This window comes from Scyliorhinus canicula, chromosome 6 (assembly GCF_902713615.1).
Source record: "Scyliorhinus canicula chromosome 6, sScyCan1.1, whole genome shotgun sequence".
Taxonomy (NCBI): Eukaryota; Metazoa; Chordata; class Chondrichthyes; order Carcharhiniformes; family Scyliorhinidae; genus Scyliorhinus; species Scyliorhinus canicula.
In genome coordinates, this window is record NC_052151.1 from 151,944,388 (window position 1) to 151,967,890 (window position 23,503).

At 53.5% G+C, this 23,503-nt stretch overlaps 1 protein-coding gene across 5 annotated transcripts in view; it reads right to left on the reverse strand.

The window, feature by feature from the left end:
- Positions 1 to 16,634: 16,634 nt before the first annotated feature.
- The window catches only part of LOC119967585 (nuclear pore complex protein Nup153-like), a 77,024-nt gene continuing 70,155 nt past the window's right edge, over positions 16,635 to 23,503 (reverse strand). For 3 of the 5 annotated variants that reach the window (XM_038800304.1, XM_038800302.1, XM_038800300.1), the window contains one exon: positions 23,068 to 23,358. In XM_038800304.1, the coding sequence (XP_038656232.1) occupies positions 23,277 to 23,358 (82 nt within the window). In that variant the 3' untranslated portion in view covers positions 23,068 to 23,276. Of the gene's footprint in view, positions 16,671 to 23,067; positions 23,359 to 23,503 lie in introns of those variants that run through there. The other 2 variants (XM_038800303.1, XM_038800301.1) reach the window with 1 other exon arrangement.

The window sequence follows — 23,503 nt, forward strand, 5'->3', positions numbered from 1 at the left end:
GCCTGGGTGGCCATGTCCATGAAAGGAGAGTAGAGGGGGGTATGAAGCGTGAGGAGATGCAGGGCTGGTAAGGAGTGGCCTCTGGGAGTTTGGGGGCATTGATGGGTGGGGGGCCTGTAAGGGGGGGTGTGGGGGGGGGGGGGGGGTGAAGAGGCAGAGGGCCCAGGGACCCCATTGCAGGGTGTCATCACTTAGGGGGGGGGGGGGGGGGATAATGCCCATATGTGTGTGAGGGGTGTGATATTGCCATGGGTGGAGTGTGTGTGGACCCACAAGCTCACTTAGAGAGATCGTGGTACCCTTTCAAAATGGCAGCCCAATCTCTGAGGAGCCGGTTTGGCCAGTGAGTTCAGTTCCCCAGTGATGAGAATACATGTGGAGTGGACTGGGAAGAAACTCCGCAGGGCCCGAAAAAGTGACTAAGTGTGGTTATATAGCTCCGGGAAACCAGCCCACAGAGCTGACAGGAAACTCCCAGCAAAATCAGGCACAAATGACACTTAGAAACCTTTCCATTACCTTTGCCCTTTGTGGTGAATGTATAATGCATAATTCACACTGTGTCCCTGTGGGCTTCGTCTGTGAGCCATTGCGCGGCTCTGCCCACATGGGGAGATGAGGAGCTTGTACAGGGCTCCACCCGTGGCTCCGCCCATGGCCCCTCCCACTACCGGAAATATAAAGTGCTGCTGTCTTGTGAGTCTGCCCTCAGTTCTTCTGGTCGCAGGCAGGCTCAGTTGTAAGTCGATTAAAGCCACAGTTTACTTCCTTTCGTGTCTTGAGTGAATTGATGGTTGCATTACCCTTTTTTCAGGAAAATTCCACCCTGGGTCGTTTCTCCTGCAGAAAATCAAAAACTGCATTTTGGTCCTCATAGGTAACACAGTGGATTATATTGTAAGAGTAAAGTACTAGATTTAGTAAAAGGAGGAAAAGATCGAACACCCGAGCATTAGATTAAAATCACATGGTCGTTAAATGACTTTAGATCCTCAAGGACTTGAGATCAGCAGAACTTGGCAGCAAGGCTGTTTACTTTTTAGATAAACAGACAGTTTGAAGCAAGAAAATGACAGACAAGATTTTGGATGAAAGTTTAATAATAAACCTACAGAGGCAAGTTCGGAATTTTCAAACAATGTTCTGTGTACTGACTAACTGAAGAGCAGTCAGCATCAGTGACTTGGAGCCATATTCAAATGCTCTCCCTGTGATTGCTGTGTAAAAGAGCTGTGTGAGAGCTGGGGGAGCTGTGTGAGAGCTGAGAGAGCTGTGTCAGAGCTGGGGGAGCTGTGTGAGAGCTGGGAGAGCTGTGTCAGAGCTGTGTGAGAGCTGAGAGAGCTGTGTGAGAGCTGGGGGAGCTGTGTGAGAGCTGGGGGAGCTGTGTGAGAGCTGAGAGAGCTGTGTCAGAGCTGGGGGAGCTGTGTGAGAGCTGGGAGAGCTGTGTGAGAGCTGGGGGAGCTGTGTGAGAGCTGGGGGAGCTGTGTGAGAGCTGGGGGAGCTGGGAGAGAGCTGGGAGAGCTGTGTGAGAGCTGGGGGAGCTGTGTGAGAGCTGTGTCAGAGCTGGGAGAGCTGTGTGAGAGCTGAGAGAGCTGTGTCAGAGCTGGGGGAGCTGTGTGAGAGCTGGGAGAGCTGTGTGAGAGCTGGGGGAGCTGTGTGAGAGCTGGGGGAGCTGTGTGAGAGCTGAGAGAGCTGTGTCAGAGCTGGGAGAGCTGTGTGAGAGCTGGGAGAGCTGTGTGAGAGCTGAGAGAGCTGTGTGAGAGCTGAGAGAGCTGGGAGAGAGCTGGGAGAGCTGTGTCAGAGCTGGGAGAGCTGTGTGAGAGCTGAGAGAGCTGGGAGAGAGCTGGGAGAGCTGTGTGAGAGCTGGGGGAGCTGTGTGAGAGCTGAGAGAGCTGTGTCAGAGCTGAGAGAGCTGTGTCAGAGCTGGGAGAGCTGTGTGAGAGCTGGGAGAGCTGTGTGAGAGCTGGGAGAGCTGTGTGAGAGCTGGGAGAGCTGTGTCAGAGCTGTGTGAGAGCTGAGAGAGCTGTGTGAGAGCTGGGAGAGCTGTGTGAGAGCTGGGGGAGCTGTGTGAGAGCTGAGAGAGCTGTGTCAGAGCTGAGAGAGCTGTGTCAGAGCTGGGAGAGCTGTGTGAGAGCTGGGAGAGCTGTGTGAGAGCTGGGAGAGCTGTGTGAGAGCTGGGAGAGCTGTGTCAGAGCTGTGTGAGAGCTGAGAGCTGTGTGAGAGCTGGGGGAGCTGTGTGAGAGCTGGGAGAGCTGTGTGAGAGCTGGGAGAGCTGTGTGAGAGCTGGGGGAGCTGTGTGAGAGCTGAGAGAGCTGTGTCAGAGCTGGGAGAGCTGTGTGAGAGCTGGGAGAGCTGTGTGAGAGCTGAGAGAGCTGGGAGAGAGCTGGGAGAGCTGTGTGAGAGCTGAGAGAGCTGTGTGAGAGCTGGGAGAGCTGTGTGAGAGCTGGGGGAGCTGTGTGAGAGCTGAGAGAGCTGTGTCAGAGCTGTGTGAGAGCTGTGTCAGAGCTGGGAGAGCTGTGTCAGAGCTGGTAGAGCTGTGTGAGAGCTGGGAGAGCTGTGTCAGAGCTGGGAGAGCTGTGTGAGAGCTGAGAGAGCTGTGTCAGAGCTGGGAGAGCTGTGTGAGAGCTGGGAGAGCTGTGTCAGAGCTGGGAGAGCTGTGTGAGAGCTGAGAGAGCTGTGTGAGAGCTGGGGGAGCTGTGTGAGAGCTGGGAGAGCTGTGTGAGAGCTGGGAGAGCTGTGTGAGAGCTGGGAGAGCTGTGTGAGAGCTGGGAGAGCTGTATGAGAGCTGGGAGAGCTGTGTGAGAGCTGGGAGAGCTGTGTGAGAGCTGGGAGAGCTGAGAGAGCTGTGTCAGAGCTGTGTGAGAGCTGTGTCAGAGCTGGGAGAGCTGTGTCAGAGCTGGTAGAGCTGTGTGAGAGCTGTGTCAGAGCTGGGAGAGCTGTGTCAGAGCTGGGAGAGCTGTGTCAGAGCTGTGTGAGAGCTGGGAGAGCTGGGAGAGCTGTGTCAGAGCTGGGAGAGCTGTGTCAGAGCTGTGTGAGAGCTGGGAGAGCTGTGTGAGAGCTGGGAGAGCTGTGTGAGAGCTGGGAGAGCTGTATGAGAGCTGTGTGAGAGCTGGGAGAGCTGTGTGAGAGCTGGGAGAGCTGAGAGAGCTGTGTCAGAGCTGTGTGAGAGCTGTGTCAGAGCTGGGAGAGCTGTGTCAGAGCTGGTAGAGCTGTGTGAGAGCTGTGTCAGAGCTGGGAGAGCTGTGTGAGAGCTGGGAGAGCTGTGTCAGAGCTGGGAGAGCTGTGTCAGAGCTGGGAGAGCTGTGTCAGAGCTGTGTGAGAGCTGGGAGAGCTGGGAGAGCTGTGTCAGAGCTGGGAGAGCTGTGTCAGAGCTGTGTGAGAGCTGGGAGAGCTGTGTGAGAGCTGGGAGAGCTGTGTGAGAGCTGGGAGAGCTGGGAGAGCTGTGTCAGAGCTGGGAGAGCTGTGTCAGAGCTGGGAGAACTGTTTCAGAGCTGGGAAAGCTGGGAGAGCTGAGGGAGCTGTGTGAGAGCCGAGAGAGCTGTGTGAGAGCTGAGAAGGCACTGTGAGAGCTGGGAGAGCTGTTTCAGAGCTGGGAGAGCTGGGAGAGCTGTGTCAGAGCTGGGAGAGCTGTGTCAGAGCTGGGTGTGGTGAGATAACCACTGTAGTTATGTGTACTGCAGTAGGGGGATGTATGCCTGTACCTGTAATACAGGTTCCTCCGGTCAGCCCCTGCCGGCTAGCTCCGCCCACAGGGAGCTTATGTATAAATGTATGAGAGCTGCTCAGACCCTTAGTCTACTGTTGCAGATGGAGGGACAACATCGTACAGCAATAAAGCCTCTATTGTACTAGTCTCTCGGCTTTGAGTATAATTGTTAGCGCCACAATTTATTGCTGTACGATTTCCCAGTCACCATGGACATCAGAGTCAAGCCTGACCGTCTGCAGCTGGATCCGCATTCGCCTCACGCCGGAAAAGACTTTGATCCCTGGCTCGCAGTCTTCGAGGCCTACATCTCTTCAGCAGACCCTCCCCCGACGGAGGCTCAGAAAAAGCAACTCCTGTACTCCAGACTTAGCTCCAGCGTCTTTCCGCTAATTCGAGATGCGACTGACTACACCGCAGCTATGGAACTGCTCAAGGAGAACTATGCACCATCGGCGAACACCCTGTTTGCGAGGCATCAACTTTCTACTCGCGTCCAGCAGCCGGGTGAGTCGATTGAGGACTTCTGGAGGGCCCTTATACCTCTGGTACGAGACTGCGACTGCCGGGCCCTCACAGCCACGGAACATTCTGATTTACTCATGCACGATGCCTTTGTTACAGGCATTGCATCGGACCCCATCCGGCAACGACTGCTGGAAGGGGTCGCCCCCGACCTCGCGGCCGCAAAGGCCCTGGCGCTCTCCATGACGGCCGCCTCCCGTAGTGCGCAAACTTACTCCGCTAGCCACTCGGCCCATTCGTCCTACCCCTCGTGGACCCCGCAAACGGCCCCCCCAGCAGCCGCCCCCGCGCACTATGCCTGCGCTGCCCGCCGCACCGCACCCCCTGGGGGTCCCCACTGTTACTTCTGCGGCCAACAGAAGCACCCTCGCCAACGCTGCCCGGCCCGCACAGCGACCTGCAAAGCTTGTGGAAAGAAAGGCCACTTTGCAGCGGTGTGTCAGTCCCGGACGGTCGCCGCTATCGCGCCGCCGGTCCCCACGCCTCAGCCGCTCCCTCAATGGGCCCCGCCGTCCGCTTCCCCCGACCCCACGTGCGATCAGTGGGCGCCGCCATCTTTTGCCGCCCCCGCCACGTTCGCCCCATGGGCGCCGCCATCTTCATCCACCACAGCCATGTGCGTTCCATGGGCGGCGCCATTTTGTTCCGACCCCATAACGTGCGCTCCATGGACGCCGCCATTTTACCCACAGGTACTGCGGATGCCGCCATCTCGTCTCCAGGGGCCGCCATCACGGGACACGGGTCACTACCGCTCCTCGTCGGACTCATCTGACTCAACCGCCGATCAACCACTGCTCGCCTCCGTTACGCTCGACCAGTCCCGTCCTCGCAACCTGGCACCCTCTTCCATATCGGTGCTGGTCAACGGCCATGTGACCTCCTGCCTCATCAACTCCGGGAGCACCGAGAGCTTCGTCCACCCGGACACGGTAAGGCGCTATTCCCTTGCGGTCCATCCCGCCAACCGGCAGATCTCTCTCGCCTCCGGTTCCCACTCTGTCCCGATCCGGGGTTTCTGCCTGGTTAAACTTACTGTACAGGGCGTGGAATTCGACCGTTTCCGTCTGTACATTCTCCCCGACCTCTGCACTTCACTCTTACTAGGCCTGGATTTCCAGTGCAATCTCCAGAGCCTCACCCTCAAATTCGGTGGACCCCTACCTCCCCTCACCATTTGCGGCCTCGCGACCCTCAAGGTTGAGCCCCCCTCCCTCTTTGCTAATCTGACTGTGGATTGCAAGCCCGTCGCCATCAGGAGCAGACGGTACAGCACCCAGGACAAGGCCTTCATCAGGTCCGAAGTCCAGCGGCTGCTTCGGGAGGGTATCATCGAGGCCAGCAACAGCCCTTGGAGAGCCCAGGTGGTAGTGGTTAAGACCGGGGAGAAGCACAGGATGGTCGTGGACTACAGCCAGACCATCAACCGGTACACGCAGCTCGACGCGTACCCCCTCCCCCGCATTTCTGATATGGTCAATCAGATTGCACAGTACCGGGTCTTCTCTACTATTGACCTGAAATCCGCCTACCACCAGCTCCCTATCCGTAAATCGGACCGTCCCTACACTGCCTTCGAGGCGGACGGTCGTCTGTACCAATTTCTGAGGGTTCCCTTCGGCGTCACGAATGGGGTCTCGGTCTTTCAGCGAGAAATGGACCGAATGGTTGACCGGTACGGATTGCAGGCCACCTTCCCGTACCTCGACAATGTCACCATCTGCGGCCATGACCAGCAGGACCATGATGCCAACCTTTATAAATTCCTCCACACCGCATCTCTCCTTAATCTCACGTACAACAAGGAGAAATGCGTGTTCCGCACAGACCGCTTAGCCATCCTTGGCTACGTAGTCCAAAACGGACTACTGGGGCCCGATCCCGACCGCATGTGCCCCCTCATGGAGCTCCCAATTCCCCACTGCCCCAAGGCCCTCAAACGCTGCCTTGGGTTTTTCTCTTATTACGCCCAGTGGGTCCCGCAATACGCAGACAAGGCCCGGCCACTTATCCAGTCCACACAACAGGCCTTCACCTGCATTCGATCTGACATAGCCAGGGCGGGGATGCACGCCGTAGACGAGACTCTGCCTTTCCAAGTAGAGAGCGACGCTTCAGATGTCGCCCTTGCCGCCACGCTGAATCAGGCCGGCAGACCCGTGGCATTCTTTTCACGCACCCTCCACGCCTCCGAAATTCGGCATTCCTCTGTCGAAAAGGAAGCCCAGGCAATCGTTGAAGCGGTGCGGCACTGGAGGCATTACCTGGCCGGCAGGAGATTCACTCTCCTCACTGACCAACGGTCGGTAGCCTTCATGTTCAACAACACGCAGCGGGGCAAGATCAAGAATGACAAAATCTTGCGGTGGAGAATGCCATGGGTCTGCCTGCCTGGTTTAGAGTGGCGGCAAGGGCGACATCTGAAGCGTCGCTCTCTACTTGAAAGGGCAGTGTCTCGTCTACTGCGTGCATCCCGGCCTTGGCTATGTCTGAGCGAATACGCGCGAAGGACTGTTGTGCCTTGGCCGTGAGGGGAAATTGAGTGGACTGTATCAGTGGGCGGGCCTTGTCCGCATATTGTGGGACCCATTGGGCGTAGTAGGAGAAGAACCCCAGGCATCGTTTGAGAGCCTTGGGGCAGTGGGGAAGGGGGAGCTCCATGAGGGGGCGCATGCGGTTGGGATCGGGCCCCAGGAGTCCGCTTTGGACTACGTAGCCGAGGATGGCTAAGCAGTCTGTGCTGAATACACACTTCTTCTTGTTATAAGTGAGGTTGAGGAGAGATGTGGTGTGGAGAAATGTGGCAAGGTTGGTGTCGTGGTCCTGCTGGTCATGGCCGCAGATGGCGATATTGTCTAAGTACGGAAATGTGGCCCGCAGTCCGTACCGATCAACCATTCGGTCCATTTCTCTTTGAAATGCCGAGACCCCGTTAGTGACGCCAAAGGGAACCCTAAGAAATTGATAGAGGCCACCGTCCGCCTCGAAGGCAGTGTAGGGACGGTCCGGTTTACGGATGGGGAGCTGGTGGTAAGCGGATTTCAGGTCAATAGTAGAGAAGACCCGGTACTGTGCAATCTGATTGACCATATCAGATATGCGAGGGAGGGGGTACGCATCGAGCTGCGTGTACCGGTTGATGGTCTGACTGTAGTCCACGACCATCCTGTGTTTCTCCCCAGTTTTAACCACCACCACTTGGGCTCTCCAGGGTCTGTTGCTGGCTTCGATAATACCCTCCCAAAGCAGCCGCTGGACCGCGGAGCTGATGAAGGTCTTGTCCTGGGTGCTGTACTGTCTGCTCCTGGTGGCGACGGGCTTGCAATCTGCAGCCAGATTGGCAAAGAGAGAGGGAGGGTCAACCTTGAGGGTCGTGAGGCCCCAAACGGTGAGTGGGGGTAGGAGCCCGCCAAATTTGAGGGTGAGGCTCTGGAGGTTACATTGGAAATCCAGGCCCAGTAATAGTGTAGCACAGAGATTGGGGAGAATGTACAGGCGGAAACCGCTGAATTCAACGCCTTGTACGGTGAGTCTGACCAGACAGAAACCCCGGATCGGGACAGAGTGGGATCCGGAAGCCAGGGAGATCCGCTGGTTGGCAGGATGGACCGTGAGGGAGCAGCGCCTTACCATGTCCGGCTGGATGAAGCTATCGGTGCTCCCAGAGTTGAGGAGACAGTAGGTCGCGTGGCCGTTGATGAGCACCGTCGTCGAAGAGGTAGCCAGGTTGTGAGGACGCAACTGGTCGAGCGTCATGGAGGCGAGCAGCGGGCAATCGTCCGAGGAGTCCGACGAGGAGCGGCAGCGACCCGGGTCCAGCGGACCAGTCCCGAGGGGAGGACAAAATGGCGGCGTCCGAAGTACCTGTGGGGGAGAAGATGGCGGCGCCCATGCAGCGCACGTTGCGGGCGCGGGGCAAGATGGCAGCGCCCATGGTGCGCACGTTGTGGGGCGGGGCAAGATGGCGGCGCCCACTTGCCGCAAGTGGACCTGGGGGGGAAGATGGTGGCGTCCACTAGTCGCAGGTGGCCCCGGGAGAAGGATGGCGGCGCCCATTGCGTGATCGGTTGAGGGAAGGGAGAGAGGTCGGGCGCAATAGCGGCAATTGCGCGGGCCTGACACCGCTGCAAAATGGCCTTTCTTGCCACAGGATTTACAGGTTGCGGCGCTGGCAGGGCAGCGCTGGCAGGGGTGCTTCTGTTGGCCGCAGAAGTAGCAGCGGGGACCCCCAGAGTGCGCGGTGTGGCGAGCAGCACAGGCATATTGCGTGGAAGCGGCCCCAGTCAGGGGGGTCGTTTGCGGGGTCCATGGGGGGTAGGATGGGTGGGCTGCGCGGCGAGCGGGGTAGGACTATACATTACGAGAAGCAACCGTCATGGAGAGCGCTAAAGTCTTTGTCGCCGTTAGGTCGAGCGCGGCCCCTTCCAGCAGTCGTTGCCGGATGGGGTCCGATGCAATCCCCGTCACAAATGCATCCTGCATGAGGAGATTGGAATATTCCGTGGCCGTGACAGCCTGGCTGCCGCAGTCCCGTACGAGAGGGATAAGGGCCTGCCAGAAGTCTTCAATCGACTCACCAGGTATGTGTACGCGAGTGGCGAGTACATGCCTCGCAAACAGAGTGTTCGTCTTCTGGACGTAATTTTCTTTAAGGAGTTCCGTGGCGCGTGCGTAATTCGGCACGTCCTGAACACACTGGAGCTCAACCTTGAGTAGAGGAGTTGAATTTTCTGAGCTTCCGACGGTGCGGGGTCCACTGAGGTGATGTAGGCCTCGAAGCAAGCCAGCCAGTGATTAAAGTCTTTTCTGGCGTTTGCCGATTGCGGATCCAGCTGCAAGCGATCGGGTTTGATCCTGACGTCCATGATGCGGAAAATCTCACTGTAATAAATTGATGCGCTATCAATTGCACTTAAAGACTCGAATCGGTACAAGAGAGGCTTTATTACAGTGAGATGTTTATCCTTCGACTGCAGCTGGTAGAATGGCAGCTCAGGAGATCTCATACATATTTATACGGCTCCCTGTGGGCGGAGCTAGCCGGCAGGGGCTACCGGCAAACTTGTAATACAGGTACTGCTGTACACCTCTAATACAGGCACACACACAATTACACAGTGGTGGATCACCACACTGGGAGACCTGTGTGAGAGCTGGGAGAGCTGTGTCAGAGGAGGTTCTACTCTGGGAGAATTCTCTCCATGCTTTAATCATGAGTAAACTATTAGTACCTGTCCCTGGGCCTCCTGTGGTTAGTTTGAAATAGTCCATCACAACAATATTATAAACAGAAAATGAAAATAGGGGCAGGGTCTTGAAAGGATGCACAAGATAAACACACAATTAGTGAAATGGGAAAAATATATTTTTTTAATAAACATTTTATTGAGGTATTTTTTGGTATTATAACAACAACAAAATAAACAATGTACATGAAACTATAAACAGTGCAAAAGCCGTCTCCCTCCCTTACAGGTCCCACCTTTATTAACCCCCTACTCTAAGCTAAACTAACCCCCCATCCCCCCTTCTGCTGACGATTAATTTTCCACGAAGAAATCGACGAATGGCTGCCACCTCCGGGCGAACCCTAACATTTACCCTCTCAAGACGAACTTGATTTTCTCCAAACAGAGAAAGCTAGCCATGTCCGATAGTCAGGTCTCCGACTTCGGGGGCTTTGAGTCCCTCCAAGCTAATAGTATCCGTCTCCAGGCTACTAGGGAAGCAAAGGTGCCTCTTTCTCCTCCTGGATTCCCAGGTCTTATGACATCCCGAAAATTGCCATCTCTGGACTCGGTGCCACCCTTGTTTTTAACACCGTGGACATGACATCTGCAAACCCCTGCCAAAATCCCCTAAGCTTCGGATATGTCCAGAACATGTGGACATGGTTCGCTGGTCCTCCCGCACATTTTGCGCTCCTGTCCTCCACCCCAAAGAATCTGCTCATCCGAGCCACTGTCATGTGAGCCCGGTGAACGACCTTAAATTGTATCAGGCTGAGACTGGCACAGGTTGCGGACACGTTGACTCTACTCAATGCGTCCACCCATAGACCATCCTCTATCTCTCCTCCCAGCTCCTCCTCCCACTTGCGCTTCAGCTCCTCGGTCTGCGTCTCCTCTGACCCCATAAGTTCCTTGTAAATGTCCGAGACGCTCCCTTCTCCTACCCACCCTCTGGAAACTAACCTGTCCTGAATCCCCCTTAGTGGTAGGAGCGGGAAGGTTGACACCTGTTTATGTAGGAAGTCCCGCACCTGCAGATACCTGAATTTGTTTCCCCTCGCCAACCCAAACGTCTCCTCCATGCCCTCATAATCGGAAAGCTCCCCTCTATAAACATATCCCCCATCCTCTCAATCCCTGCTCTCCGCCATATCCGGAACCCCCCCCATCCATAATTCCCGGGGCAAACTGGTGATTATTACATATTGGGGACCAGACCAATGCTCCCTCTGCTCCCACATGTCTCCTCCATTGCCCCCAGATTCTCAGGGCTGCCACCACCACGGGGCTGGTGGAGTACCGCGCCGGCGGGATCGGCAGAGCCGCAGTTACCGATGACTGGTGCCCTTACATGAAGCCGCCTCAATACGGACCCATGCCGACCCCTCCCCCACCACCAACTTCCTGATCATGGCTATATTCGCCGCCCAGTAATAGTTACTCAAATTTGGCAGCACCGCTCTAGCATTGCCTTCCTTACTCGCGGGGTCTTGCCCGCCCAAACAAAGCCAGCGATCACTTTTTTTTATATAAATGTTTTTTATTGTGTTTTTGAATAAAGTATATTTACCGTTATGTACACAAAATATACATGTATCTATACATAGAAGAGATGGGAACACGCACAAAAAACGAAACAAACAACAACAAAAAAGTTAGAACAAAATAACTGGTCGGGTATTATGTGCTGGCTCAACAACAGCAGCTGTGTACAATTGGCAGTATTGCTTTAAGCACATAAGTAGGCGTCTGTTTGTGCGGGGGTTGGAAACTGGGGTGGCGGGGGGGGGGGGATACATATACATTTGGGCGCCGGGGAAACAAATACAGAGGACAATACGAGAATGGATCTGGTGTTGGTGTTGTCGCTTGCTTCTCCAGGACGGTTTTTGCTGCCGTTGTCGTCTCGCGATCACCTCCGCTTCAGCTGTTCGTCCCGTCTTTCGCCCAGATTTTCCTTGTTCTCTGCTCCTGTACATACCATGTTTGTTACTGTTTCCCATGCCCTCCTTCCGGCTGTCATTCCCTTGCCTTCCCCGCACCTTACTCGTTCCCCTCTATTGTTCCCTGTCTCCTCCTTCTTCTACCCTCTACCCCCACCTCCCCTTCTCCTGTAATTTGCCTTTCTTTTCCCTCAGGTTTAGCGGCTATGTCCCCCGGTCTATATCTCCTTCCCCCGCCTCGGCTATTTTCCCCTGATTCTTGGCTACCTGGCTATTCTTCTGCTTGTTCCTTGCCCACAAACAGGTCCCGGAACAATTCCACGTTCTGTGGAAGCCGTCGTCTGACCCTCGGATGGCGAATTTGATTTTCTCCATTTGGAGAGATTCTGAGAGGTCGGACAGCCAGTCTGCAGCTTTGGGTGGTGCTGCTGACCGCCAGCCAAACAGGATTCTACGGCGGGCGATCAGGGAGGTAAAGGCAAGGACGTCCGCTCTCCTCCCCAGGAATAGATCTGGCTGGTCTGAAACCCCGTAGACCGCCACTTCGGGCATAGCTCCACCCTCATCCCCACCACTTTGGACATTGCCTCGAAGAAGGCTGTCCAGTACCCCACAAGTCTGGGGCAAGACCAGAACATGTGGGCGTGGTTGGCCGGGCCTCTTTGGCACCGTTCACATCTGTCCTCCACCTCCGGGAAGAACCTACTCATACGGGTTCTTGTTAAGTGGGCTCTATGTACCACTTTTAGTTGCGTCAAGCTGAGCCTTGCGCAAGGGAGGTGGAGTTGACCCTATGCAGTGCTTCACTCCAGAGTCCCCACCCTATCTCAATCCCCAGGTCTTCCTCCTATTTCTTTCTTGTTGCGTCCAGTATGGTGTTTGCCCTCTCTACCAGTCGGTCATACATGTCGCTACAGTTCCCTTTATCTAGGATGCTGGCGTCCAGTAACTCTTCCAGTAGTGTCTGTCGTGGCGTTTGTAGATATGTCCTTGTCTCCTTTCGTAGGAAGTTTTTGAGTTGCCAGTACCTTAGCTCGTTCCCCCTGGCTAGCTGGAATTTCTTTGTCAGTTCGTCCATTGTTGTGACCTTACCATCCGTGAGAGATTACTTTGTTGAACCGTTTAAAAAAGGACTGCGGTACTGTATAAAGATGGGGAGATATTGAAACACAAACAGGAATCTCAGGAGGACCGTCATCTTCACCGTCTGCATCCTCCCAGCTAATGACAACGGGAGCGCGTCCCATCTCTGAAAATCGTCTTTCATTTGGTCTACTAGCTGGGCCAGATTTAATTTATGCAGTTCGTCCCATTCCCGCGCCACTTGAATGCCGAAGTACCTAAAGCTTCCCCCTACTAATCTAAACAGCAGTTCCCCCAATCGCCTCTCCTGTCCCCTCGCCTGGACCGCAAACATCTCACTTTTCCCCGTATTTAGCTTATACCCCGAAAACCGGCCAAATTCCCCTAGAATCCTCATGATTTCTTCCATCCCCTCTAATGGGTGCGATATATACAGAAACAGGTCATCTGCATAGAGCGAGACTCTGTGCTCTACCCCCCCCCCCCTCCCCCACCCCCCACCCCCCACCCCCCGGACCAGACCCTTGAGGCTCTCAGAGCAATTTCCAACGGCTCTATATCTAGCGTGAACAACAGTGGGGAGAGGGGGCATCCATGTCTCGTCCCCCGGTGCAGTCTAAAATAGTCTGATGTTGTTGTATTCATCCGTACACTTGCCACAGGAGCCTGATACAGCAACCTGACCCAGTCAATAAAGTCCCACCCAAATCTGAACCGTCCCAGTACCTCCCACAGATAATCCCATTCTACCCAATCAAAAGCCTTTTCTGCATCCATTGCAATCACTACCTCCACCTCCCTACCTTCCGGGGGCATCATGATCACGTTTAACAACCTTCTTACATTGGCCACCAACTGTCTACCCTTAGCAAACCCCGTCTGGTCCTCCCCAATAACGTCCGGAACACAATCCTCAATCCCGGAGGACAAAATTTTGGCCAGCAGTTTGGCGTCCACATTCAGCAGGGATATCGACCTGTAGGACCCACACAGTTCCAGGTTCTTGTCCCGCTTCAGAACCAGCAAAATCGTGGCCTGTGACATCGTTGGGGGCAGCATCCCTCTTTCCCTTGCCTCATTGAACATCCTCATCAACACCGGCCCCAATATCCCAGAGAACATTTTATAAAACTACATTGGGTACCCGTCCGGCCCCGGGGCTTTACCCGACTGCCTGGCCTTCAGACCCTCCACTATCTCTTCCAACCCGATTGGGTCCCCCAGCCTTTCTACCAGCTCCCCGTCCACCTTTGGGAAATTCAGCCCCTCCAAGAAGTGCCTCATCCCCTCCGGCCCCGTAGGGGATTCCGACCTATACAGCCTGCTGTAGAAATCCCTAAGCGCCTTATTCACCCCTGCTGAATCTCCAACCCGCTTCCCATCTCCGTCATTTACTTTCTCTATCTCTCTGGCTGCCTCCCTCTTTCTAAGCTGCTGTGCAAGCATTCTGCTGGCCTTCTCTCCATATTCATAGATCGCCCCCCTCGCCTTTCTCATCTGCTCCACCGCCCTCCCTGTGGTTAACAAGCCGAACTCCGCCTGTAGCCTCCGCTGTTCCCTTAAAAGCCCTGCCTCTGGGGTCTCCGCATATCTCCTCTCAATCTGTAGTATCTCCTTAACCAGTCGGTCTATCTCTACCCTGTCCATCTTCTCCCTATGAGCCCATATTGAGATCAGCTCCCCTCTGACCACCGCCTTCAGTGCTTCCCAGACCATCGCTGCTGAAATTTCCCCTGTGGCGTTGACCTGCAGGTAGTTCTGAATTCATTTCCTCAGCCGCTCGCACACCTCTTCGTCAGCCAAAAGTCCCACATCTAACCTCCAGTGCGGGCGCTGGTTACTGTCTTTACTAACCTGCAGGTCAACCCAGTACGGAGCATGGTCTGAGATTGTGATCGCCGAGTACCCCATGTCCATCACCCCTGCCAGTAAAGCCCTGCTCAAAATCAAGAAATCGATCCGGGAGTACACTTTATGCACGCGTGAGTAGAAGGAGAACTCCTTCACCCTCGGCTGCCCAAATCTCCTTGGATCCCCCCCCCCCCCCCCCCCCCCCACCCCCCCCCCCCCCGCACCCCATCTGAACCCTTTTAGTTCCTTTGCCATTGCTGGCACCCTGCCCGTTTATGAGCTTGACCGGTCTAGACCAGGGTCAATAACTGTGCTGAAGTCCCCTCCCATGACCAACCTGTGCGAGTCCAGGTCCGGTATCTTCCCCAGCATCCTCTTTATAAACTCCACATCATCCCAATTTGGCACATACACATTTACTAATACCACTTGCACCCCCTCCAGTTTCCCACTGACCACAATGTACCGGCCTCCCACATCCGAGATTATTCTACCCGCCTCAAACACCACCCGCTTATTGATCAGGATCACGACCAGTCTAGTCTTTGAATCTAGTCCCGAGTGAAAGACCTGACTGACCCAGCCTTTCCCCAATCGAATCCGGTCAGTTACTCTAAGGTGCGCCTACTGCAACATTGCCACGTCCGCCTTCAGTCCCCTGAGATGCTTGAACATACGATCCCTCTTGACCAGCCCATTTGACCCTTGAACACTCCAGGTGATCACCCTCCCCCCCTTTGCCGATCAGCCATCCCCTTTATTGGGCCCGCCTCCAGCCCATGCTCCGCGCCTCCACCGGCCCGCCTCCAGGCAGCCTGCGCCCCCAACCTCCTCTCTGTCCCTTAACCCAAGTCCCTCCCTCATCAGCAGCACATCCCCCCCCCCCTCCCCCCCCCCCCAGTAACAACACTCTGTAACCCAACCCTTTTGATAAACCAAACATATGCACACACCCACTGCGCTTCCGTGAGCTAGCCCGCCCAGCTAGCTTGGTGGCCCCTATCCCTGGCCCCGGATAGTCTCAAACCTATTGTTCCCTCCCCACCCGCCCCCCCCCCCCCTTATACAAACATACTCCAACATCAAACAATCCTCACACAATTGCCCGACAGAAAAACACCAAAATCTAAACAAGCACACCTCCATCCCCCAACAGTGCAAATGAAAACCTTAACTCACTCAGCTCTACCGCTGGTCCCAATTTAATACAGACGGCATTACAAACAGCTTCCACAAAACGAAAAACAGTAAACTTTTTTTTAAAGAACAGAGAAACAAAAAGAAAAAAAAAACCCATGAACGTTGCAGCAAAGTTCAAAAGTTCTCAGTCCATCACCAGTCCTTTCCTTTTCACGAAGTCCAGCGCGTCCTCAGGCGACTCGAAATAAAAGTGCTGTTCCTCGTATGTGACCCAGAGACGGGCCGGATACAACAGTCCAAACTTCACCATTTTCTTAAAAAGGATCAACCTAATGTGGTTGAAGCCTGTTCTTCTCCTGGCCACCTCCACATTCAGATCTTGGTAGACCCGCAGGATACTGTTTTCCCACTTACAGCTCCGTGTCTGCTTGGCCCACTGTAGAATGTGCTCCTTATCCAAGCACCTGTGGAATCTCACCACCATTGCCCTCGGGGGGGTCTCCCGTTCAAAGCTTCCTCGCAAATGCTCTGTGAGCCCTGTCCACCTCCAAGGGTCGGGCGAATTCCCCACCCCCCAGCAGCTTCTGAAACATCTGCGATGCATACCCCAGCATCCGCTCCTTCGGAGCCCTCCGGGAGCCCAACGATTCTCAAGTTCTGCCGGTGGGACCTATTCTCTCGGTCCTCCACCTTCTCCAGGAGCTGCTTCTGCTGGTTTCTCAGTGTCCCCACCTCCAACTCCACCGCAGTTTGATGTTCCTCCTGCTCAGCCAGCGCCTTCTCCACCTTCTGGATTGCCCGATCTTGGGCGTCCAATCTGAGCTCCAGCCGCTCAATCGACTCTTTTATCACGTCCATGCAGTCCCGTTTCTGCTGAGCAAAGCCTTCCTGAATAGCTTGCATCAGCTGCTCCGTTGACCGCTGGGTCGACAAACCAGACGTCCGGCCCCCGCCATGCTGTCTCCTGCTGCAGCATCAGCTCAAGCCTTCTCTGTTTTTCTGTTTCTGCCTTTACTAGCACATCTAGTCCTTCTCTCCATGCATCGATGTGGGAATTCCGTACACAATTGCCTCTGTCTTCAGTTTTACAGTTCAAGTCCGGTAGAAAATCGGGGGAAAAGGTCCAAAAATCCAACCCGAGCGGGAGCCACCAAATGTGTGACTTACTCCTTCATAGCCACCACCGGAAGTCTAAATGGAAGAAATATTGAACAGTTTATTTCTCTCAGTTTTCATCAGAGTGATTAACAAGATGGACATGATGGGCTGATTCACCCCTGCCCACCATTGGTCGTAGGTTTCCAGATCCGGCAGAGAATGGAGCATCAGCCAAAAACAGGATCGGCGCTGGCCACCAAACGTGTTCTGGTGCTCTAGTCCCCCGCTGGCGCCAGCAGTAAGCTACACACCCGGCACAGCAGGACCAGGTGAAACAGTGACCTGCATGGATTTTAATCTCATCAATGGGCTGGAAACCCGAATCTCCACCCGTCCATGATGCACCAGCCCTCTCAGCCTGGAATCACGCGGGCGTGAATTGATGCAAGTATTTACAAGTGGGGTGTGGGCGCCGGGGCCATTGAGGGGGAGCAAGGAGGTAAGAAAACTTCTTCAACATCTCTGATTTGCATGGATTTCGGACTGCAGCCAGCAATGCTCACGATCTACATGGCCGCTGCTGCCATTGCGGTTGTCTGGCCAATGCCAGACCAGCGAGCACCCTGCACAACAGGAGCCTGCCCCAGAAGAGCAGTTTCGGCTAGTGAGGCTCAAATCACGGCCATCCAACAGACCGAGGAGTTCTGCACAGGCCACGTGTACTGTCGACGCCTGTCCCTCAAGGAGCTGCCGGACCACGTATGTTGCCAACAACTCCGGCTCTTCAGGGAGAACATGCGCAACTTGTGCCAGATGGTGGCACACCTGGCGCTGCGGGGGCAGGGAGGAGGGCACCCGCTCCCGGTGACCGTCAAGGTGAGGGTCGCCCTGAACCTTTATACCTCTGGTTCATTCCAGGGTTCGAGCGGGGACCTGAGTGGGATCTCGCAAGCATCCGTACACATGTGCATCCGCGCTGTCGTGGATGCCCTCTGTGCTAGGCATCGGACTACATCACCTTCAACCTGGACCAGACCCAACAAGATGCCTGGGCAGCAGGATTTGCTGCCATCGTTGGCATCTCAAGTTCAGAGGGTGATCTTTAGCACGCATGTCACTGTCTGAGCATCAGTTCGACAAAGGGTGCCCTTCATCAATAGGAAGAGCTTCCACCCCATGTATGTGCAGTTGGAGTATGACCACCAGCTGCACATCATGCACGTCTGTGCCTGATACCCAGGCAGTGTGCATGATGCTTACATCCTGGTGCATGTGTCGGTTTCCAGCACCTTCAAAGTGCTCCATTGGGCTAATGGCACCAGTGCAGAGGCTGCAGACCAAGGCAGAGAACCGTTATAATACGCTCTAGCAGCAACCAGGAATGTCATGGAATGGTGGATCGGAGTGCTCGATGCGCTTGTGATGTCTGGACTGCTCTGGTGAGGTACTCCGATATAGCTCCCAGAGGGCCTTGAGCATTGTCGTGGCCTATGGCATACTTCATAACATCACATAGCAGTGGGATGACATGCTGGAGGAGTAGGAAGAACGGCAGGCCTCATCTGATGAGGACAAGGATGGTGTCCAGGAGGATCCAGTTGTGAGGCTTGGGCTGGCAGGGCAGGCCGCCCAGTGTGTGATCCAGAGCCGCTACACACAAGACAACCTCATCACCTCCTGATTTACCAACTAGGAGGCCTGGCCACTGGCAGCTCCATCACCCTGTCCTAACGCATTCCTCCCCGTCATCCCTTCAAACCCCCTCCCACATAGATTCCACCTTCCCCTCAGCCTTTCACCCTTTCCCTCGCCCTTATTTCTACCACCCCTTCGCTCTCCCTTAGTGCTTCACTCCACTTTCCCCTAACCTTCTACTACTTCCCCCTCTGAGCGTCTTACCAGCATCTCCACAGGGTGTTGGCCCTGGGTTGGCAGTATCAGTGGGTCTTGCCCACGGGATGGAGGATGATGATGACGACTCGCTGTGAGCTGAACTCTGCTTTTCCTCATTGTCTGACAAAGTCTGACTCCTGTCTTTCAGATGACATTCCATTGTCCGTCCGGATGATCCCTGTATGTGAGCTGGCGAATTCTTCTCACGGATCCAAAAATGTTGGGCGCGGGGTTGAGGGGGAGGAGGGGGGGGGGGTGGGTTTGTGGGAATGCAGGAGATGGTGAACTGTTCGGGCTCATTCACTGGGTTGTTGTCATCCGCCCCATGCCCTGCCTCTTCGTGGTGAAAGTGTAACCATATGGTATTATCATGCGTCATGGGCACCACACCCCCCCCCCCCCCCCCCCCACTCCACCCACACTTCACACCCGTGAGATAGGGGTTAGAGGTAGATCGGACTGATGGTGCAAAAGTGTTTAATCATCAGTGTTTACAATAAGTCTGTCCTTCCCCCTTCCTATCTACTACCCCCATGCCGACTTAAGTGCACTCTTTATTTTGTGGCCGACTGCTTCTTCTAGGTGTTAACCCAGATAGCCTGCCAGCTCGTCTTGCCCTCTGCCCTGTGAAGCCTTTGCCGCCATCATTTCTTCCTCCCTCAGGGTGCTCGGTGACCCCCAGGCTATTCCATGGGATGCAGGGGAGGCTAGACCTGAGGCACCATTGCCACCTGGCGCTGCCAGTCCTGGAGATCGGACCTCGCCTGAATCATGGTCTCGATGCCTGCACCATGGCACATTGAGACTGCGTCATGACCCTCAGTTAATAAGACAGGTCCCTCATTGCCTCAGTCATGTCCCTCTGGGGCTGTAACATGTCTGTTTATAACTGGCTAAGGTTAATCAGCGCCCGGCCAATGCTCTTGATGTTCTCAGTCCTTACCCTCTGTGAATGGGCCAAGATCTGGAGCGCAGCAACATGTCCGCCTGTGACTTGGATCTCCTGTCCCACGCCTCAGCCACGGACAGCGCAGTGTGCCCCAAGCCTTATTTGTCCTGACCCATCGCTCTGACATCTTACCACAGGCCTTCCACTACGGACGCCATCCTTTCAGTGTTGACCTGTGTGCCGCACATTGTCGGCACCATCTCCTGCGCCTGAAGGCAAGGGGACTTCTCCAGCTGAACTTGCAGGTGCTGAAATTGCTGACAGCACCTCCTCTGTAGATTCTGGCTCTGCTTCTGCATCTGCACCACTGATGGGATCACCTTTTCCAGAAGCACAACATCTGTCTGGATGACAGCTGTTCCCTGGGATCGGGCAACCTTCTGACCGTCTCCTCCCTGGGGAATCCCTGCCTCCACCTTTGTACTGTGGTGTGTGGTATTCACCAGAGGGTGACCCAGGAGCCTGATTGTTAATATTATCCGCTGAGGTGATAGTGGATGATGCTGGTGAAAACAATGCCGAGATAATAATAATAATATGTCAGTGTCTTCCGCGGAGTCATGCTGTGGGGTATTCTGAGGGTCTGGGTGGGGGGCAGAAATGATCGCTCATTGAAATAAGCGAGGGTGTGATCCAGGTCACACCTGGCGTAGAGGGTCGGTCTCTCCTGCTATGCACCTGGCGCAACAGGATCAGCGCTGGGTGCAATGCGGTGGGAAAATCGCAACCAACATAATTTTCAGTAGCAACCAGTTGCAGTCACAAGACCTGTAATAGCTCAGTGAAATAATAGGATCAAACGATTCTAGATTCATCCCCTTCAGGGTTTGAGCACAGGCTGGCACTCCAATACAGTACTGAATGAGCACTGCATTATTAGAGGTGCTGTCTTTCTGCGGAGATATTAAACGAATACAGATATACCTCAGATGAATGTAAAAGATCCCATGGCATCATTTTAAAGAAGAGCACGAGAGTTATCCCCAATATCCTGACCAATATTGATTTCTCAATCATTTTTCATAAAAACAGATTATCCAGTCATTAGCACATTGCTGTTTGTATTGTTTTCTGGGTGAAAATTGACAGGCATTTTTCCTACATAACAACAGTCACTACACTTCAAAAAGGTTGTGAAGTACGTTGAGATTCATAGAACAGAATCGCTACAGTGCAGAAGGCCATTCAGCCCATCTGAAAGAGCATGCTACCTAGGCTCACTCCACACTCTATCTCAGTAAGCCCACCTAACCTGCACATCTTTGGACTGTGGGAGGAAACCGGAGCACCTGGAGGAAATCCATGCAGCCTCAGGGAGGAAGTGCGAACTCCACACAGACATCACCCAAGGCCGGAATTGTACCCGGGTCCCTGACGCTGTCAGGCAGCAATGGTAACCACTGGAGCAATGGTGGAGTGGAGGGTCCCGGGTGGAAGACACAGCTGGTTGTCAGTTTCTCACCCTCTCCAATTCCTTTTGGATATTAGTTGAGATGGACGATATCCTGGACCCTGCGGAAACTGCCCTCACTGTGCTGCTGGCAGGCCAGGTGGCCAGACGCTGGATGAGGCAGCCACAGCAGCCTCAACAGAGGCTCGAGATGGGGGCCCATATGCAGGGGTCCGCCCCAGACCCTGGGGACCCGGCCGCCCATGGGGCCAGGGCGGGGCCCAGAGGCGGAGGCTGGAGACGGCCCACGCAGTTCAGGCGTCGTTGGTCTTTTGAACAGATGACAGGTAGCATGTCCTGCATGTCACCTTGCACGCACCGGGCTGACAGGGAGTGCCCTTCATCAACAGGAAGAGGTTCCACTTCTTGAACATCTAGCTCATGTGCGACCACCACATAAAGATCATACATGTGTGTGTCCAGGAGAGCACGTGTAGCATGACAGCTACATCCTGGAGCAATCGGACATCCCCGGCCTCTTCGAGGACCACTCCACGATGTCCGGTTGGCTCTTGGAGGATAAAAGCTACCCACTGAGGACATTGCTATTGACGCCAGTCTGGTGGCCGGAGACCAATGCAGCATCCCAATACAGCAAAACCAATGTGCCCACCAGGGCTGTTATTGAGTGGTGCATCGGACTCCTCAAAATGAGGTTCCGATGCCTCAACCGCTCTTTCGGGATTTGTGGGAGGAAACCGGAGCACCCAGAGGAAACCCACGCAGACACGGGGAGAACGTGCAGACACCGCACAGACCGTGACCCAAGCCGGGAATCGAACCTGGGACCCTGGAACTGTGAAGCAACCGTGCTAACCACTGTGCTACTGTGCTGCAATACACCAAGTCGGGCACAAGGCGAGTAAATCATGTCCAGAAGCTGTTCATTGATGTGCGATTGCATCCACATTGAATCAATCTTATTGTGACAGATAATCAACAGTTGATTAATGGGAAATAGCATACTTGGCGTCTAAAACTCGGCCAACAATAGTGCCACATCCAGCCCAAAAATCTGAGCACATTAGTAGCTGGTGGCTATTTAGTCGAACCACTTCATTCAAATCAATGGTTTGCTTTAAACAGTAAAGCACTAAGTTATGGTTCAGTGGCATTGCATCGCTTATCCATCCACCGATGACATTGTAGATCTATCCTACCACCTGAACAATGAGATGCACAGGAGGAAGATATCTAACAATAGGAATTGTAGTCAATTTATTTGTACTGAACAGGATAAAATAGTAAACAATTTCAAAATAATAATAATAATCTTTATTGTCACAAGTAGGCTTACATTAACACTGCAATGAAGTTACTGTGAAGATCCCCTAGTTCCCACACTCCGGCGCCTGTTCAGTTACACAGGGATAATTCAGAACGTCCAATTTACCTAACAAGCATGTCTTTCGGGACTCGTGGGAGGAAACCGAAGCACCCGGAGGAAACCCACACGGACATGGGGAGAACGTACAGACTCCGCACAGACAGTGACCCAAACCAAGAATCAAACTCGGGTCCCTGCCACTGTGAAGCAACAGTGCTAACCACTGGACGTTGTATTGTATTGAGAGCTTCAATATAGCCACAAATAAACATACAAAGTACTGACTGGTTTAACTGTTTTAAGTTCAAAAGTAGATGTAAAAAGCCCCCGTGCCACTCTTTAGAGATGCTATTAACTGGTTCTTCTAAAACATTTCTCAAGATTCTTCTTCAATCCTATTTGATCAAACTGCATACTGACAGTGTGTGTTGACAGAGCTGTGATTAGAATCTGGACCTCAATTACTTCCTCTGCAAAGTGACTGCTAAAATGTAGAAAGCATCTTAATGTGGAAATGATCTGGTTCAATTTCCGGGCATATCAAGAAATTTAAGAATCCTGAACATAAACAATACTGGCACATGCAAGTATTAACTTTAAGTGAAAATAAAGTAGCAATAAGTAATTTGATGCTTGAAGCAGTGATGCAACATGCTTAATTTGTATAAAGAACTTAGTTAGACTGTAAATTGTAGATGACATCTCCTAAACCCAGAGTGACACAGAAATAATTTGCAGTGATAAAAATATCGATATTTTGCATTAAATGCTATCTGTGTCTTATTTAGAATAATATGCATAACTTGCAAATATTATAATAACATTTGGCTTGATGCAGTAATAAAATTGAATTATTTTATCCTGTCTATTATTAAGTTCAGTTACTCAATTAGCTCTCGATAGTCTTCAACTGCATGAAACGTATCCAAACATCAGGAAGAAGCAAGATTTTAAAAGAAGAGGGTGCCTCTTTTGTTTATATTGATGCAGCAACAAGCTAAATGAGAGGAAACAGTACATGATGGTCTGTACAATGCATGTGAAGATCAGACACTAGCTAGGCAAGTTGCACTGGTAGTTTCACTTTCTCCTGTGTACGGCAGTTTTTATTTTTCGATGAGTGAAGCCACTGGATTGAACTGAGTTTGCCAGTCTTGGTGCCCTGTTGCAAGAGGAAAAATGGAGAGCATCTATTTCAGCAAATTGGTTCTCAGTAATTCCCTACAAGTTACAGAGGAACAGTTTAGTTGCCTGCTTCCAGGTTTTGTTTAAAGATGGTGGTTAGTTGCCTTAAAGTCCCATCGTCT